The sequence below is a fragment of the Prinia subflava genome, chromosome 5, assembly GCF_021018805.1.
Source record: "Prinia subflava isolate CZ2003 ecotype Zambia chromosome 5, Cam_Psub_1.2, whole genome shotgun sequence".
NCBI classification, from domain to species: Eukaryota; Metazoa; Chordata; class Aves; order Passeriformes; family Cisticolidae; genus Prinia; species Prinia subflava.
This window is the reverse complement of record NC_086251.1, coordinates 4,593,935-4,611,888: the sequence shown is the minus strand read 5'-3', so window position 1 is coordinate 4,611,888 and position 17,954 is coordinate 4,593,935. Positions and strand designations below refer to the sequence as shown.

Below are 17,954 nucleotides of genomic sequence, written 5' to 3'. Positions count from 1 at the left end.
TCTTCAGGGCACTTTTGGGAGGAGGGGAAAGATCTTCAGCTCTGCAAAGCAGCACCAGAAGTAATCAGTCTTGGTAATTATTAACTCCCAAGGCTTGGCTGGCAGTGACAGAAGGTCCTCGGATTAGAGAGGCAGAAATGCTTCCAGGAGCCAACAAATGCAGGAAGGATGAGAACTGATAGTGCTGACAGGAAGCTTTGAGAGGGATGTGCTGGAGGTGCTGAATCCCAGCCATGTGAAAAAGTAATTTGTCACAAGGGGAACAGTGGCATGTGCTCCCCTCTCCTTCTGAGAAGAGGGAAAGGGAAAGGAGAATGAGGGAAAATAAAAGGCAGGGAAATGACAAGAAAGAAAAGGAGAAAGGAAAAGGGAAAGAAAAGAGGGAAGAGGAAGGAAAGGAAAAAAGCCAAACAGAGGCTGGGAAGGGAAGGAAGAACAGGGATTATCTTGGAGTTTGGAAAGCAGGATCTGACCTGCTGACACCCCTTACCCAGCAAATTCAGACTGGATGTTATTGCCATGGAAAGGAGAACAAATAGCCTAAAACTCCAGGCTCTATCCACCCCCTCCTGGCTGGCTCCTTGGCTGTGCCACATGTTGGCTGTGCTGGCTGCAAGGGCTGCAGCAAGGCTCCTCTGGGGTCTCTGATTTCCAGCACCAGCAGATTTGAACCTCCCTTTGGCACATAATGCCCACCACAATTCCTAAGGCAAGAGAAGAGGGACCTCACTAGGGACCCCTCCCTCATTTTCATGCTGTACACACTGAACTGTGCAACATCAGAGGGAAAGTGAGAGATTTGTCACCATCCAAGCCCCTAAAAGCAAAATGCAAAGGGTCAGATGGAGCTTGGCACAGGGACAGGCACTCCCAGCTCCCAGGATAGCACAAAATTAGTGAGGAATTCTGCAGCATAAGGGGAACAAGCCTGGGGGTCCGCACAAAAGCGCTGCAGGTGACTGCACCCTCTTCAAACATTTCTGTCCAGCTCCAATCTCTGAGTAAGTCCTGTCCATGAAAAACAGCATCTCCCCAGACACTTCCCACTTCAATTTGTTAAAAAATTATATCAGATTCCAAGGAAGAATGTAATTTGGAGACACACCTCTGATGCCAGCTGCCTGTGTGTCTATCCCAGCACTGAAACTGGAGAAGGCAAAGGGATTTCACCAAGCTTTGGGACCCACTGTCCCTAAAAACAATTACTGTTCTCTGGGGGAGAGCAAGGAGGGCACTGTGCCTGTGCACTAACTCAGCACTGAGAGTGGCCCTTTGGCATTCCCAAAACAGGGATTCAACCCCCAGCACAGCAATTCAATCTCTACACCTTTAGCATGGACAAAATGAGGATGATTCCAGGGCTCTGAGGCTGAGGATGGATGTCAGCACCTCTTTGCTTTCTGCTCTGCTGAGCCAGGCAGGCTTTCAGACCATCCTCTTCCTGAGGGTCTGAGGCCACAAGGGACGTGGAAAGAGATCCAAGCAGCTCTGCCACGCTGTAGCCCCTCAGTTATTTACTTTAAAATATTAAATTCCACACATAGTTCCTGTTGTCCCAAGGGCAGCTGTGGAACACAGAAGCTGCCAGCAGAGCTGCTCTCAGAGGAGGGCAGCAGAGGCCCCCAGACACCAGCACATCCCTCCACAGACAGCAGGACACTTGGGGGGTTGTTGTTCCATGTCCCCAGAAGCAGCCAAACTGCTCCCAACAGCTGCAGGAAATGTCTCACCTGAAGAATTTTGGTCTCCCTGCTGTGTGTGGGGATGAGAGTTCAGGCACTAAGACCCTCAAGGTCGATCTTAGCCTCCTGTTCACCAATCCCATCCCTGGAAGTGGACCACATTCCCTTCAGAGAGGGTCCCCCTGCTCTCATCTCCCTTCACAGAGCACTGAATCCCATGTTTTAAACTATGATCTCCCTGCCACTGGCAGCAATTCCCAGGACTGCTGGGAGAGACCAGAAATCCCACATCAGGCAGATGCCAGGCAGCCCCTGCTCCAGAGGAGCAGTGAAACAACCCACTCCCCTTGTCAAGGATCAGCCACAGGAAGGAGAAAACTACAGCTGGGACAAAGTGATCCCAATGACTGATGTTAAGTGTCAAAGACAAGGCACAAGAGAAAGTTGGTTATTACAGGAGCCTGGGTCTCCAGCTGCTCTTACCTGCAAGGATCAGACCTGTGCTTCCTCTCCACAGTGTCCTACAGCTGCCTAAACGATGGAAGACCAGTTACTTAAGAAAAGACTTTGATTCAGAGCACCATAGAAAGGGAATGTCCTGAAGACCTGACCAGAGGCATTGAGGAGGTGGTGGAAGAGAAGGATGGTCACAACTGGGAAAGAGCAGGAGCAGAAAAGGGTCTAAGGATCCTGGAAAGACAGAGGAAAAGAGTCCCCTGGCTTGGTGGAAGTTTGAGGGCAAGGCAAGGACCAATGTTTCCCAGGATGTCATGCAAGGAAGCACAGTGACAGCTCTCCAGCACTACTGGAAAAGCAAGAGCAAAAGAAAGTGAACACATGGAAAGAGTCTCAGAGAGCCAGTGGCAGAGTGGAAATGCCCAGCATCCAAACCACAGCCAGAAGAGGCGGCAAACTCATCCAGGGACAGTGAGGCATGTGGGAAACATCCTGTGAGAACCAGGCAGAGCATGGGCCAGGTGTTTCACTGACCTAGGGAAAGATGGCAGCCCCCAAGCGTGCCGCGTTTTACAGCCTTGTTGGAAAATTCCAGCCCTGGATAATCTCCTGGGGTTCCTGTAAGATTGTGACACAGAGAGAGGGACCAAACAGGAAAGAATTAGAGGAAAAATGCCTCCCTTCTGGCAGCCACCATGGCTGTGCCAGGAGTTAGCAGCAGCAGAGCAGCCAGCCCTGCCTCCCCCTCCTCCGTCCACCCCTATAAACACGCAGGGCTTACTCAGAAGATTAGGAGAGAACAGGGCAAAAGACAACAGAGTCTCTTTTGTAATGAGGAGGGATTACGGCATCAAGTGACCGGCTGCAGCTCCCAAGTGGGTCTCAGGCTCCTTAGCACACCGTGTGGGGCAGGTCCAATCCCCCTATGAGCCAAGGGGGCACGAGGAGGCGGGCGGTGGCCCGGGCCACAAAGGACCCAGCGGGGACACGTGCAGGACCAAACCTCCCCAGCCTCCAGCACGGCTCAGGAGCCCATGACTGTGAGTATCTGGTCCTCCTGACAGCAGCAGGAGGATCACTCTCTCCTGGAGAGATCCTGCCTATCTGTGACCTCCTCTGGCTCTGTCCCTCTGCTCTGTCTGCTCGCTGTCCATCTCTGTGATACCTGCTCGGGTCTGTTTGCGGTGGGTGATGCACCTGATGTCCCACAGTCTTGCTTGCTGCGGTCTCCCACAACTGAGTTCCAGGTCAGTCGACTTCCAGGGGTGTTGGTTAGTCCAGAGGGATGAGCAGGGGACACAGGCAGTGGCAGGCAGCAGCTCCCTAGGTGGGCTCTTCCTGCCCATGCTGCCTCCCACCATGGACCTCGGCCACAAATGGAATGTGCCAGCTGCCCAGTGACATCCCAGGGCAGCCCAGCACGGGCTGGCAGGTGAGCAGGGAGGTGCCTTAACCATTCAGGGCTGGAGGGAAAAGCACTGGGAAAAGCCCCATATCCCACATGGGAGCGGAACGGAGTAGAGGTGGGCAACATCCATCACTTACATGGACAAGAGCTGGAGTTTTCCTTCTTTGGTCAAAAAGTGAATCTGTATTTGAATTACGCAACGAAGAATCTCCCTGAGCGCTTTCGAGCCCTAAAGCCCAGAGAAAAGATGCAGCTTCGTGTAAGGGGTCCCAAAAATGTACGGGGTTTTGGGCAAGCTTTTCTCTTCCGGACAGGCTGTGTGTGCAACCTCTGGGGCAGTTAAAACCCACTCTTTCCACTCTGTGTCACTCTTCTGTGCCCATATGGAATAGACACAAGGATTTACTGAAATGAGCAGTAAATGCAGCTGGGGAAGGGACAGCTCTGCTCCTCTATATCACCCTTAAGAGGAGACTCAGGGACCTGAGTTACGACAGGGAAACCCAAAGGAGGAGCAGCACCAAAAAGCCAAACTCAGACTGGGTTTGAGGACAAAACCAGCCAAACTCAGACTGGGTTTGAGGACAAAACCAGCCAAACTCAGACTGGGTTTGAGGACAAAACCAGCCAAACTCAGACTGGGTTTGAGGACAAAACCAGCCAAACCCAGATTGGGTTTGAGGACCAAAACCAGCCAAACCCAGACTGGGTTTGAGGACAAAACCAGCCAAACCCAGACTGGGTTTGAGGACATCTTTGGGACAAAGATGCAGCTTGGTTGCAATAGCTGAAAATCCAGACTGCTGGTTTTCTTCACAGCAGCAGCTCACTGGGACCTGAGTTGTCCCCACAGAAGTTTAAATCTTCCACTAGGATGCTTAAATGAGAAACAAATGAGGAACATGGGGCCAAACTTACCTGCCTTCAGCTGCTTCAGGGTGTGAACTGTCCCTTGAAGTGCTTCTTCATCCCCATAATTCAGGCAAGAGCCCAAGGCCCCAGAATCATCAACATTATTACCTCTGTTAAATAGCAATGTCTGATGACATGTAAGGATTCAGAAATACTGTAGTTTCACACTGGATAATTATTTCTAACCCAAGAAATCCTTCGCCCATCTGCCTGGCATGGCTAACACTGCTGTCTTCTTGTTTGTTGGGGTGTTTTTAAAATAAATTCAGGTTTATGCAACTATGAGTCTGATTATTAACTGATCATAAAGAATTATTTATGCAGGTTAGACTAGAAGTGAAATGAGGATGCTGCATGTCTGGGGAGCACTTCAGGAGCCTGAATGCCTATTTTTCAGCCACTGTGATTTATTGTGCAACATATGGTTGAAGGAGAGGGGAGGTGGAGCTGCTGGAATTTGGGCCCTGTGAGCCTGGCCAAACTCCATCCCACAGATCTCCAATAGGGAAGGCTGCTCTGCCTGCAGGACTAGGACCAGCAGAGTGCAGACAGCTATCCTTACTGGGATGCCTTCATCTGGATCTGTCCCAAGAAATCTTTCTAGGGTTTTTCCTTTCCTTTGGGTTGGGGATTTTTTTCCAGCAGTATTCCAGGAAGATGTTTCCCAGCAAGTAGGTTTACAGAAACATATTTGGAACAAAAACTGTATTAACTTACTGGGATAAGCACAAACTTTGGAGTTTGTGACCCTGAGATTAATCTCACCACAACTATTTTGTGGAAGGGGGTGGCAAAGGTGGGCTTTGTCCTCTCCAACCAACCAGCCCTACTTGAATGCTGACAAAAACCAAACACTAAAAACAAAGGGATCCACTTTTACAACATCTTTGGGATCCTTATGATCCAAGAGATCTAAATACATCCTTGGTCACTATAACCAGCTCGAGGACAGAGAAAAGATAGCAAACTCATCAAATTAATTGCCTACCAAAGATTGCCTCCTGGTTTTCTGCACTGCTGCCTCCATTTTACCTGGCTTTTGATCTCAGCCCATTCTGTTTTCTCCTTCCTTTCCGTCTTGCTGGGTGGGACACTTGGGATGTCCCTGTGTCCTCCTCCTGCTCAAGCTCCAAGCCCTGCTTGTCATGTGTCTGCCCAGGAGCTGTGATGACAGTGACCTACACCAACCGCGTGGCCGATGCCCGCCTGGGCACCTTCTCCCAGCTCCTGCTCCAGTGGAAAGGCAGCATCTACAAACTGCTCTACTCTGAGTTCCTCATCTTCATCTCGCTCTACTTCACCATCAGCCTTGTCTACAGGTGAGCAACTTCACACCCACAGCCTGGCCTGGGCAGGACAAGGGAGAAACACAGGATTAGGGCTGGGATCCTGCTGGACAGGCACTTGCCAGGCTCTCTTCCCAGGAGGGAAGGGAGAAAGGAAAGAAGGGAGAGGGAGAACTGCTTCTGTTTGTCCCTTTTAGGCTGATCCTCAGTGAGAGCCAAAGGCTGATGTTCGAGAAGCTGGCGCTGTACTGCAACAGCTACGCTGAGCTAATCCCCGTGTCCTTCGTGCTGGGTAAGGAGCTGTCTGGAATCCAGCAGGGAGGGGAATGGGACAGCATTTCTTCTCCTTGGTGCAGCAGAGCAGGTCCCTCCCTCTGCCTTCATAAAACTCCTCAAGTGGAATATATCCTTTTTTCTCACAGCTGTGAGTGTCCCCCAGCACAGGAGGGCAAGCTCCAAATAGCACCAGGGAATTTGTGGCTGCTTCATCCCTGGAAGTTTTCAAGGCCACACTGGGTGGAGCTCTAAGCAACCTGGTCTAGTGGAAGATGTCCCTGTCCACAGCAGGCGGTTGGAATGAGATCATCTTTGAGGTCCCTTCCAACTTAAACTGTTCTGATTCTATGAAGCCACATAGGAAATCTAGACCCCTTTTAGTATGGAGGACTGAATTTCCCTCCAGACATTCCTGCACCCACAGAGAGCAGACGGAGTGGGAGGAAGAAGCTCTTTTGAGATGCCTGACTCTCTCAGCTCCCCTCCAGGTTTCTATGTGGCCCTGGTGGTGTCCCGCTGGTGGGCCCAGTACGAGAGCATCCCCTGGCCAGACCGGATCATGAACCTGGTGTCCTGCAACGTGGATGGGGAGGACGAGTACGGGAGGCTCCTGCGCCGCACCCTGATGCGCTACAGCAACCTGGTCAGCGTGCTGATCCTGCGCTCCGTCAGCACCGCCGTCTACAAGCGCTTCCCCAGCATGGAGCACGTCGTGAGGGCAGGTCAGCACTGCTCCTTGCTGCTCCTCCAGGGGCACTGGGAAAGGTCCGTGGGAAATGAGGTCGTGCTGTTCCCTCAGGGCAGGTGGGAATTCGAGCCCCAGGTCTCCGAGCTTAACTGCTGGGCAGCCTGAATCCTCTTGGGAGATGCTCCTCAAGGTGCAGCAGTTCCCAGCCTGCCCACATGGTCTGGGTTCCCTTGGCAGTCCACAGAGATGTGATATTGTTGGCCTCTTAAAAAGAAAAGCCACTTCAGGGACACAAATTATCCCATTCTCAACAAGCATCTGTGGACACCAGGGAGCTCCACCCTCAGAAGTGCTTTATCTCCCTGATGGGTCTGATCTGATGTGCTGCAGACATCCAAAGTGAAATCCCATTATCCCACCTCCACAACTCCATGTTTTAACAAGAAGACCTGTCCTTCTGCATGTCTCCTCAAATTCTGAGTCATTACTGGGATTTTTAGGGAGAGCCAAGGCACCCACCTGCAATTCACATGTTTTCATTTCAGACCAGATGAGTTCCTTCTGCCCTCCATGCCCATCCTTCTTCCTTCCACCTGCTCTTTCCCATCCAGGCCTCATGACACCAGAAGAGCACAAGAAGTTTGAGAGCTTGAATTCCCCCCACAACAAGTTTTGGATCCCGTGCGTGTGGTTCTCCAACCTGGCCGTGAAGGCGAGGAACGACGGGAGGATCCGGGACAGTGTGCTGCTCCAAGGCATCCTGAACGTGAGTGACACAGGGGACAGGCAGGTCTTGGAGGTCCTGGGGAACACGAGGCACCTGTGAAGCAGGTCCTTGACACATTCTAGAACAGGCAATGCCAGTGGAGGTTTCTAGGATCCAGATGGAAAGCCACAAGAAAGAATGCATCTGGAAGTCTAGGAGAGGTCAAAAACATCCTCAACAACTGAGGTCCTGTAGAAGACTTGGCTATTAAAAACTCTTAGATAGTTTTGGGCAGCAAGCCATGCTCGACAGGCAAGACCTGGCAACAATCCCTGCCCAGCTGCACACAAAAAGGCTCTGGAGCAGCTCATCCTTCTTGGTAGTCATGTGCAGAGAATGTCACGTGGTTTCTGTTGCCTGGAGCTGGATTCATCTGCCCCCAGAGAGAGAAATCTCCCTCTGGGATATTTATCTATAGACAGGAGAGAAAAATGGATGCTCCTGAGGGCATTCTTTGCCTCACCTGTTGGCTGCTTGTATTGTGAGGAGAAACTGCTGTGAAGTGAGCTAGGAAGGGATCTTGGGCTCAGGGGAAGACACCCAGGCAGCAGGGAAGGCTGAGACTGAGGCCCTCTTCCAGAGAAGGTACAAGCAGAAGGGAAAGGGCTGGAGCAATGGAGGACAGTGGTGCTGGAGAGGCTCTGCAAGGAGATGGGAAGCTATCCTGACATGCCATTCCCTTTTCCTGCTGCAGGAGCTCAACACCTTGCGCAGCCAGTGTGGGAAACTCTATGGGTACGACTGGATCAGCATCCCCCTGGTCTACACCCAGGTGAGAAGGGAATCCCCACACCCATGGCTCCACCACTGCCCATGCACATCCCCACCTACACCCACACCTGGAATCCCAGAATGGTTTGGGTTGGAAGGGACCATAAAGTTCATCCAGGGACACCTCCACTAGACAAGGCTGCTCCAAGCCCTGTCCAACCCAGCCTTGGGCATTTCCAGGGGATGGGGCAGCCACAGCTTGTCTGGAAAAGCTATGCCAGGGACTGATACCCTCAGTAAAGAATTCCTTCTTCATATCTAATCTAAACCCACCCTCTACCAGTTTAAACCCATTGTTCGCTGTGCTGTCACTATCTGCCTGTGTCAAAAATCCCTCTCCCTCCTTTCCAGAAGCTTCTTTAAGGTACAGGAGGCCACAGCCTCCCCAAAACCTTCTCATCTCCAGTCTGAACAACCCCAGCTCTCTCAGCCTATCTTTGTAGAAGTGCTTCATACCTGACCCACCCATGAAAAATGTAGGATACTCCTGAATCCCTCATCCCCACCTGCATACATCACCCCTCTTCCATTGGTACTTCAGCACACACCCAGCCCAGCCTCCTCTCCCTAACTCAGACACATCCACCTCTCCAGAAATAACCTTTATCCAGGAGTAACAAACCCACACAGCTCCATGGAAAACACAGGAACGCACAGATGCACTCCCTGCACCACCTAGCAGGGATCACATCCCGGGAAGGTTGTGCCAGGCGTGTCCTCAGCTGTTTATCAGTCCAGGCAGACACTCTGGCACCACCTTGCTCCTTTGTCTGCTCCAATCCAGCTGCTCAGATAACAGGGATGCCCTTCACCATCAAACAGGAGCTGCTGCTGCTGCTCTGGCAGCCCCAGAGGTGAAAGGGGAACATGCTAGAAAGTGTATTCCTGTTTTGAACCCCCTTGTTTGCATCAAGGGACCACGTGAGAGCCTTGGTTACTTTTAACTTGAAAAGGGGAACTTTGCAGTCCCGTGGTGACAGGGAAAAGCACCAAGCTCAGCATAGCCTGAAGGCCAGGCAGGCAAATATTAATAAAAGCTCAGCATGAGGAGCAGGAAGGAAGGAGCAAACAGCAATGCCAGGGTTCCCTTCCCATGCTTGGAAGCAGCCTGCCAGCACGGACTGAGCCATGAGACAGCTTCCAGCCCATCCAGGATGTCACGTGCTGGCTGTGCTGCCACTGGCCTGTGACACCTGCACAGGTACAATTCCAGGGACAGCACACAGTGCAGGCAAAAGCTGAAGGGAAAAGAGAATGTCTGCAGCTTTCTGCAGGGAAATGCATCCTGCAAAAAGCCTGTCAGAACTGAATCCGAGGCTCTCCAGAGGCCACAGAGCCTGGCTTTGGAGTGGGGTGGAACTGAAGGGAGATGCTGGGAACTCACACTGCCCTGGTGTGTCCCTTGGCGTCCTTCCCAGGTGGTGACCGTGGCTGTTTACAGCTTCTTCCTGGCCTGTCTGATCGGGAGGCAGTTCCTGGATCCAGAGAAAGCATATCCTGGCCATGAGCTGGATCTCTTCGTGCCCGTATTTACGTTCTTGCAATTCTTCTTCTACGCTGGCTGGTTAAAGGTAAGTCTAAAAAAGCATGGCTGGAGCTGGAATCTGACCCAGCCAAGGGTTTTTCCCAGTGTGAGCTCACCAGGAACCCAACTGTGTTCTTTGATCTATGGGCAACAACAGGAAGCCAAGAGAGGCTGCCAGGACTCTCTAATTTTCCAACAGTCTCATTCTGGACACCAGCTGCATTTTCCCTAGGCTTTGGTCCTCACTGGAGGGAAAAAAGGCACTCCTTAAGTTGCAGGAGGGTTGTGTAAACAGGGGGAGTTATTACAAATTCAAGTGTCTCACAGCCCCTGGGATGCCTCCACTTTTAACCCATTCCTTTTTGGGAGGAAAAATGGGGCTTGCAATTCCAGGGCCATCACACCCGAGTCCTCCCCGCAGGGAAAGGGGCAATGGTGACCTTTGCTGTGTGCTCTCCACATGCAGGTGGCCGAGCAGCTCATCAACCCTTTTGGGGAGGATGATGATGACTTTGAAGCCAACTGGCTCATCGACAGGAACCTGCAGGTAAAGGGGAGGAGGATTCACTAGGTGAGCCTCACCTGAAGCGGAACACCAAGGCAGGACAGGGACCAAATTCTCCTGCAACACCTCTGCCCCCACCTCTCAGCCTGTGATGGGAGAGACCCTCCCAATCCACACCAGGGAATCTGGGGCTTCTGGCATCTCTTTGCACACAGAGGCTGACTGCAGCTTCAGTCCATGCTCTGGCACTTGGGATGGATCCAGGCTGCTGGATTCAGGCCTCAGCCACCTTTAAATGACATGTCACTCCTGCTGCTCCTTGCTTTCCTACCCTGTGTCCATCTACAACTGCCTCCTCTGCTTTCTGCCTTGCAATAACTCCACATCTCCTGCCCTTCTGACCTAGTGTCCTTCAGCACCATTTTCCTTCTACTTAATCAAATCTATGTGAGAAACAGCCCAAATGACAGGAAACCACAGCAACCCCAGCCACTTGCCTGGCTTCTGTGCTGCACCACTTCCTCCAGCTCTGTGTTCATCTGTCCTCTAACAGGCACACAAAAGGCTGCTCACTCCCTGTGACACTGCTGCTGTCCCCTGCAGGTCTCCCTCATGGCAGTGGATGAGATGCACCAGGATTTACCCATTCTGGAGAAGGACCTGTACTGGAACGAGCCCGATCCCCAGCCCCCCTACACTGCAGCCACCGCCGAGTACAAGCGCCCATCCTTCCTGGGCTCCACTTTTGACATCAGGTGAGTGCAGGGACAATGGGCCACAACACCTGGATCAGCACTTGTGTAGGACACCACACCTGAGGAGCTTTTAGGCTCACCTACAACAGCCAACATTCTCCAAGGAAAAGGATAAATCTCTTTTCAGCACTCACCTGCATGATGAGCATCGCTGTTTTGGGGGCTAATGGCAATACAGGGAGAGGCTTGCCACGGCAGCAGCATTCCCAGTGCTGCCAGCCTCTCCAGGAGATCCCACCCCTCCCTCTGTGGCTCTGTAACAGTCCATTTTGCCTTTTCCCAGCATGCAGAAGGAAGAGATGGAGTTCCAGCCCCTGGAGCAGATTAAAGAGAATGAGGAGGCCAACCACTCCACTCCCTTGCTGGGACACCTGGGCCGCCTCCTGGGTGTCCAGTCCCCGAGCTTCTCCAGGTCCTCTTCCCGGATGAACCTGCTGCGCCGGCGAGCAGATCCCGCGTCACCCTTCTCCCATTACACCTACCAGGACATGGGCAAGGCCGGGAGCCCTTGTGGCATCAACCAGCCAAGGGGAGACTCCCAGGAGCAGTGGGACAGCGAAGAGGGGAAGCTAAGGGAGTTTGACGCTTTCATGTCCACCCCCTTTTACGAGAGGCCTGGCTTCTACAGCGCTCCACAGACGCCCATCAGCTCCATCCCCATGATCTTCCCTTCCCGACGCCAAGGGCGCAAGAAGCCGCCGGCGCTCTCCAGCATCGCCGCGTGCTCCACCTCCCTCCGGGATGTCATTGTCAACGCCTCCCCTTCCAGGGCCAGTGACGTGGACAAGAGCCAGAGCTCCCTGGGCTCTGCTGCAAAGGAAACCTTTGTCTGGCCAACAGAGCGGAGCAAAGGTCCCGACTCCACGGCTGTGACAGTAGAAGAAGCAAAGAGCAGCTCCAGGGAAGCTGCCACCACGGGAAGCCCAGCAGCGCACTCCACAGCATCCAACAGCCCCAAATTCCCCTTCCTGCCAGAGCCCCCTGAGCACGAGAAGCAAGGCAGCTTCAAGAGCCTCAAGAGCTCCAAAGCCTCGCACCCACCCTGGCTAAACCTGGAGAGCACGGCCTCGGCCACTCCCAGCTCGGAGCACTCCGGTGCCTTCCACACCCCCAGTAGCAAAACCCCCGGGGGCAGCACCTCACTCTGCTTCTCCTTCACTCCTGTCACCTCTCCAGCGCTGGAAAGGTCCCACAAGGGCAGCCTGGGCCCTGAGGCACGCAGCCTGAGCTTGGAAGATGCAGCCAGCGCTGCAGAGCAGCACCCAGAGGTTTCCAGGAACATGAGAGACACTGGGAATGGAAACAGCAACGTCCCAGCTCCCAAAGAGCCCAGGAGAGCAGAGAGTCCATCCCCCAATGACTCTGGAATCTCCCTAGCCGAGGGTGACTACGTGGGGCTGATGGAAGTGATCCTGGAGGCCAGTGAAAGCCCAGGGGAGGAGCAGATGGACCAGTACAGCTAAAGGGGATCCATGGGATACCTCCCTGATCCTGACACTCACTCAGAGGTGCTGCACACGCAGCTGGAGCCCAGCCTGGGCTGAAACCAGCACTAAGGACACGCTGCTCCTGGCCTCAGCTGCAGCAGCAGGCACAACTCCTGTTGCAACAAGAACAAAAGCACCAAAAAACCCCATCTGTAGCAAAAGCACAAGACTTGGAGTGTTAAATACTGCAGGCACCAGCCTGAGCAGCCAAGCGTAACCCAAAACAGGAGCACAGTTCACGTGGATACTTCCCTCCTCCTCCTCATGGCAAGAATGAGAACTTGAGTCCTTCCTCAAGCAGGACTTGCACTCCTAAAAAGATATTCCAGGGAAAAGTAAGGGACTGAAAAAGTCCCATCATTTGTGATGCAGACCCAGAGTGCCTCCTCCAGTCCTGTCTGGCTGGTATTTTCCAGTACTAGGGAAGTACTGGGATAAGGCCAGGGTAAGGTCCTGCCAGCAGAGGCAGCTGCAGCATCTGCCCAGCACATTGCTTCCTTCTGAAGTTCCACATTCCCCACCACTGATCTGACAGTGCTCAGAGAGAGCTGGATGGCAGCAGACACCACTCGGCTGATTTTTACTGCCCACCCTCAGAAAATAAAAGTGAGGCTCAAGCCCAGGACCTTGGTTTCATTTCTTCATTTTAGTTCCCTGCAAGGAATTTAAAGAAACAAGAGGTCTTCCTACTTCTGCCTTCAGCAGCAGCTGCAAATCCCCCATGTCACACAACAAATTGACCTCCCACTGCCTTCACTACAGCTGCCTGCTCTCCCTCCAAACTAAACAGGAAAAGCCAGCTGGAACCAAGTCACTTTATTGGCTGGAGGGCAGTACATAAAACACAAAGAGAGGGGGGGATATTTGGTACAGAGTATGGAACTGTTTCTCTAGGTAGCTGAAGCTGCATGCATGGCTGGACAGTAAGTAGGAGTCCCACTGAAACCCAGAGCGTGGCTCTCGGCAAGGCTTCAGCTGTGACAGTCCCCAAGGGTGTGCTTGTCGAAGAGATACTCTGCCATGCCGTATTTGGGGGCCCCCATCTTCCGCAGGTTGGTCACATGGTCACCCAGCTCCTTGATGGCCTTCACCTGCTCATCCAGGTAATGGGTCTCAATGAAGTCACACAACTGAAAGGGAGACCACAGGTTTAAATTCAGGCCTGAACTCCTACACAGGCTCTCTAAGCAAAGGAGAGGATGCAGAGATTTCAAGCAGAGAGGAAGCAGCCTCTAGTTTTGGTGCAGAACAAGATCAAAGGGAGGCAGGTTTATGTAAGCTCATTGCTCCAGAGCCCCAAAGAGCCAGGCAGCTCAGGAAGCCTCTCCTCTTCCTCACAGCAGGAAGGATTAGCCACACTCCTGAGCAGATTGAGACACTCCCACTGCACAGCAAACTCACAGCAGTGAGGATTTACACCTCTGGTTTCGCTGTAAAAAGTCTGACTTAGTCAGGACACTCCCAAGAGTGCCTGACTTTTCACACACATTAATCTCTTCCTGATACTACACAACCTCAACCTAGCCTTGCCAAAAACTTCCATCTGAGAAGAATTCTGTGTTTTCAGACACTGTTTTGAAACATCAGGGCTCTAAAATATTCCAAAGCAACTCAGGAATTTTGTGGCAAAAAAAAGCCTCGTGACAAAAAGCCTTAGAAAGATGAAACTCATCCCCCTCAGAAATGGTCTCCATAGAGACTGTTCACAGACACACTTCAGAGGGAATAAAGCAGGTCCCTGCCACCCTAAAAATGCTCCTGGAAGGACAGCAATAACCCCCATCAAATGACTCCACCCCTGGTTCACACCTTTTTCACCTTTAACAGCACCAGGGGCACACAGCTCTGCCCTTAAGCCACACAGTGAAGAGACACATCCTTGGACAGGCACGTGGATGCTGAGCATGCACTTACGTGTGGGTCGTTCTTCTCGGTTGCCAGTTTGTGCAGTTCCAGCAGTGATTGGTTCACGTTTTTCTCCAGGTGCAGGGCGCACTCCATGGCAGTCAGGCCATTCTCCCAGTCATCACGGTCTGGCTTCTGCAAGGGGAAAGCATAGGACATGTTTTCTGTAAGAACCCACAGACCAGCAAGGGTGGAGAATCTTTAGATCACTCTCAAAGCCTGTTTAGACCAAGTTTAGGCATTTATGCAAAGTCAAAAATGTGAAGTGCACGCTCAGAACTGAACTGAGCAAACCCTCAAAGTCCCACTTCTCAAAACAGCACACAGAGCACATCTACTCTGTGTTAAATTTAATGTAAGTGATGAACCAGTTGCCTTCTAGTTCTGCCCTCACCCCACAGCAAAAACCTGGGGCTCAGCACCTTGTCCTTACACAAGTCCTTTTTTATTAATCAATCAGCACAAATAATCAAATTGCACATCTCGAATTACTGTGCCTCTCCAGTGTCAGCTGCTGCTCCTGCTGGGGAGGACCCAGAGGGAAACTCCTCCCCGGCTCACCTTGATGTCCTGCAGGAAGATGCGCCCGCCCCTCTGGTTCTGCAGCTTCATCAGCTTCTCGGCGTGCTCCCGCTCCTCGTGGGACTGATGCAGGAAGTACTTGGCAAAGTTTTTCAGGGCCACATCATCCCGGTCAAAATAGTAGGACTGAAAAATAAAGAGTTCTCAGGCTCTAAACCTCTGCTTCAGGATGGCTGCAGTCCAAGCCCAGGTCAGCAAGGCAGCACAGAACAACCCTCCCCTTAGTATCATTTGATTTTTCCAGCTAGGATTAAATTTTAACCTGTATCCCTACCAAGGGCACAAATAAACGGCGTTTGTGTCCTTGGCTCAGTTCTGAAAACACAAAAACCCTGAAAGCCCGCAGATGCCTATTCTGAGCACCACTAACTGCAGCCTTGAAAAGCCTTTTTCAAGGAGAAATCTTCCCTTTGTTGGCATGAGCTTGTTTATATTGACATTGCAAGTCAGGGTCATGACTTGCAACACCAGGGTAAGGTGAGCCAAGAACTTTCAGGTACTGCTGCAATAAAGCTCTCTTGCTTCCCTGGGCTTTCCAGGGATTAGACTGAGGAATACACTTTCCACTTTTTTGAGGGAGGAAAAAAACATCGCATTTAAAATACTGGATAGAGATAAGTAGAACTACAATATGAATTCAACAGCATCTAAAATATGAATTCAAAAGCAACTATTTTTTTTCTGAAGGCAAAAAAAATGTAACAGCAGTTAGCCGTCACACAGCTTGTTTATCCCTTGGTCAGAGCCTTTACCAGAATTCAATGGAAAGTTCTGCATCAACTGCCAATTATTTACCAACCTACTACGGAATTCTCTGCTCTTAAACCAGAGGCCTGGAGGGTTTAAGGCAAAGCACCGGTGCTTGTGTGCCACTGTCAACAACAGAAGCTCAAAACAGGGCTCAGAAACAAATTAACTCAGGAAAAAAACGACAAAATAAGTGCCAAACCACAGCACAGTGCCACTAGGAAGTCTCGATGTCCCAGCACGCCCAAAGCACCAGGATTGCTGCACAGAGGTCAGGGAATGGCTAAAACGGGCGCCTGGGGCCAAAGGAGGCATGCACACACAGGGCCCAAGGAAACCACGGATTCCTACCGATTCCTGGAGGAAAACCCAAGCCCGGGAGGCGAGCACGCCTGTGGGAAAGGTGCCAAGGGCCTCGTTCGGCACCTCCCGCTCCCCAGCCCGGCCCAAGGGCAGAGCCGCCAGCGAGGCGCTGAGGGCCGCTGATAACGGGGCCGCCAAGGGCAACGGCCGCGGCGGGGCCCGCCGAGCAGACGAGATAAAAGGGCCTCACCTACACCCAGGGGACGGCCCAGACGGGCCTGAAGGCAGAGGGGGGAGGAGGAGGTGGAGAAAAAGGAGGAGGAGGAGCTGGGCCCTCAGGCACCGCCCGGCACCCAGGAACCCCCCGCCGGGCAAGGCCCTCGTGCAGCCCCTTCACCCCTCGTAGGGCCCTTCCCTCACCCCGCCGCGCCCGCTGTCCCCGCGGCCCTCACCATGCTGAGGTACACGTAGGACGCGTAGAGCTCCAGGTTGATCTGGCGGTTGACGGCGGCCTCGCAGTCCTGGTGGTAGTTCTGGCGCACCTGAGAGGGGGGCGCTGCCATGGCTGGGGTGCTCCGGTGGATGTTGCTGTGACTGTGCAGGCGGTGGTGTTGGGGGGGGAAGGCGCGGCGGGCCCGAGCGCGGCCGGTTCCGTCCAAGCACTGTTGACGCAGGAACCCGCTTCGCTCCGCCGCCGACGCGCTGTGAGGGGCGGCCGCGCGCCGACGCGGTTTTTATACCGCCGCGCGCAAGGCCACGCCCCCTTGAAGGGGCGGGGCGTCCGCGCGCCCTTCTGCTGGCCCGGCGTGACTCAGCACCCGCCTAGGCCACGCCCACAGCGGGGCGGGGCCCGCGCGCGCCCCCGTTTCCCGCCGCGGGCGCGCCGTCCATTATGGAATGGGCAGTGTTGGGAAATCCCCCCAAAATCACCAAATTCGGCCATTTCCCCTCCGCCAGGCTTGCCGCCACCTCGTGTCCCACTGCCCCCGTCTCTCCGGGGCCGGGGTCTCCGCCGCTGCCCCGGGCGGTAGGTGCCAATGCCTGAGCGCCCTCCCCGTGAGAAGAAGTTGTTCCTAAAATCCAAGGGAGATCCAGAAATTGAAGGCCAAATGTCCCAAACTGAACCTGTCGGTAGTGAGATGACTACTTCGGCTACTTTTAGCGCTATCCCAGTGAGTCGGTGTGTGCCATCATTTCTTTTCAATAAATACCGGGTTCTTCAGTCATTCAGTTCAGCCATTAATTTACAATAAGCACTGGAGTCTTAACCAGATTACAAGGGAACAGAAAGTGCTTAAACTGAGATCATCCCATAGCACTGAACGCCCCAATCTTGGTTTTTCCCAAGCCGATGTTCAGCCCTGGTTTTTCCCAAGCCAATGTTCCTGCTGAAATCCATCAGAAATAAAATTTACTGAGCCTGTAAACGCAGAACAAATAATTTTTCCTCTACGTACTGAGCTTGCAGACACAAATATTTTTTTTTCCTGTATGTACTCAGACAATAAACTCCGATTAAATAATTGTTTTCCTCTCGCCAGTTCTTTCTACACATTTCTATCCGGTCTTTGACCCTGCGTGACTGCACAAGTGCCCGTGTGTGGGTAAAGGGCAGCACCAGAGCGCTTTTCCAGACACTCCAAATGCCCCGGAGGGAACGGGGAGCCTCGGCCTCCCTTTGTTTCAAGGTTTTCTGCTGCTCCTGTCGGTTAACCATCACAAGTAATTAAGATCTATAAGATAACGTGGGCCGTACTTATGCTTCAGCAGGCTGCCAGGTACGTTTCAAATCTCCTGTTCTCCTCCCACAAAAATGCTTATGTAAAAAAAAAAAAAATTGTAGCTGCTGGGCAGACTCGGTTTTAATTTTTTTTTTATTACAGTGTTCACAGGGAACTGT

The 17,954-nt window shown here is 52.6% G+C and overlaps 2 protein-coding genes across 2 annotated transcripts; one reads left to right on the top strand and one right to left on the bottom strand.

Moving 5' to 3' along the window:
* The first annotated feature begins 124 nt into the window (after positions 1-124).
* LOC134550807 (bestrophin-1-like) lies at positions 125-13,169 on the top strand. Its single transcript, XM_063397651.1, has 9 exons — positions 125-5,777; positions 5,942-6,036; positions 6,509-6,742; positions 7,320-7,474; positions 8,169-8,246; positions 9,664-9,816; positions 10,237-10,317; positions 10,879-11,030; positions 11,314-13,169. The coding sequence occupies exons 1-9, from the start codon at positions 5,626-5,628 to the stop codon at positions 12,491-12,493; spliced, it is 2,280 nt and encodes a 759-aa protein (XP_063253721.1). The 5' UTR covers positions 125-5,625; the 3' UTR covers positions 12,494-13,169.
* Positions 13,170-13,318: 149 nt separating this feature from the next.
* FTH1 (ferritin heavy chain 1) lies at positions 13,319-16,761 on the bottom strand. Its single transcript, XM_063397650.1, has 4 exons — positions 16,507-16,761; positions 14,984-15,130; positions 14,432-14,557; positions 13,319-13,647 (listed from the first exon to the last, which is right to left on the bottom strand). The coding sequence occupies exons 1-4, from the start codon at positions 16,615-16,617 to the stop codon at positions 13,489-13,491; spliced, it is 543 nt and encodes a 180-aa protein (XP_063253720.1). The 5' UTR covers positions 16,618-16,761; the 3' UTR covers positions 13,319-13,488.
* Between the last annotated feature and the right edge of the window lie 1,193 nt (positions 16,762-17,954).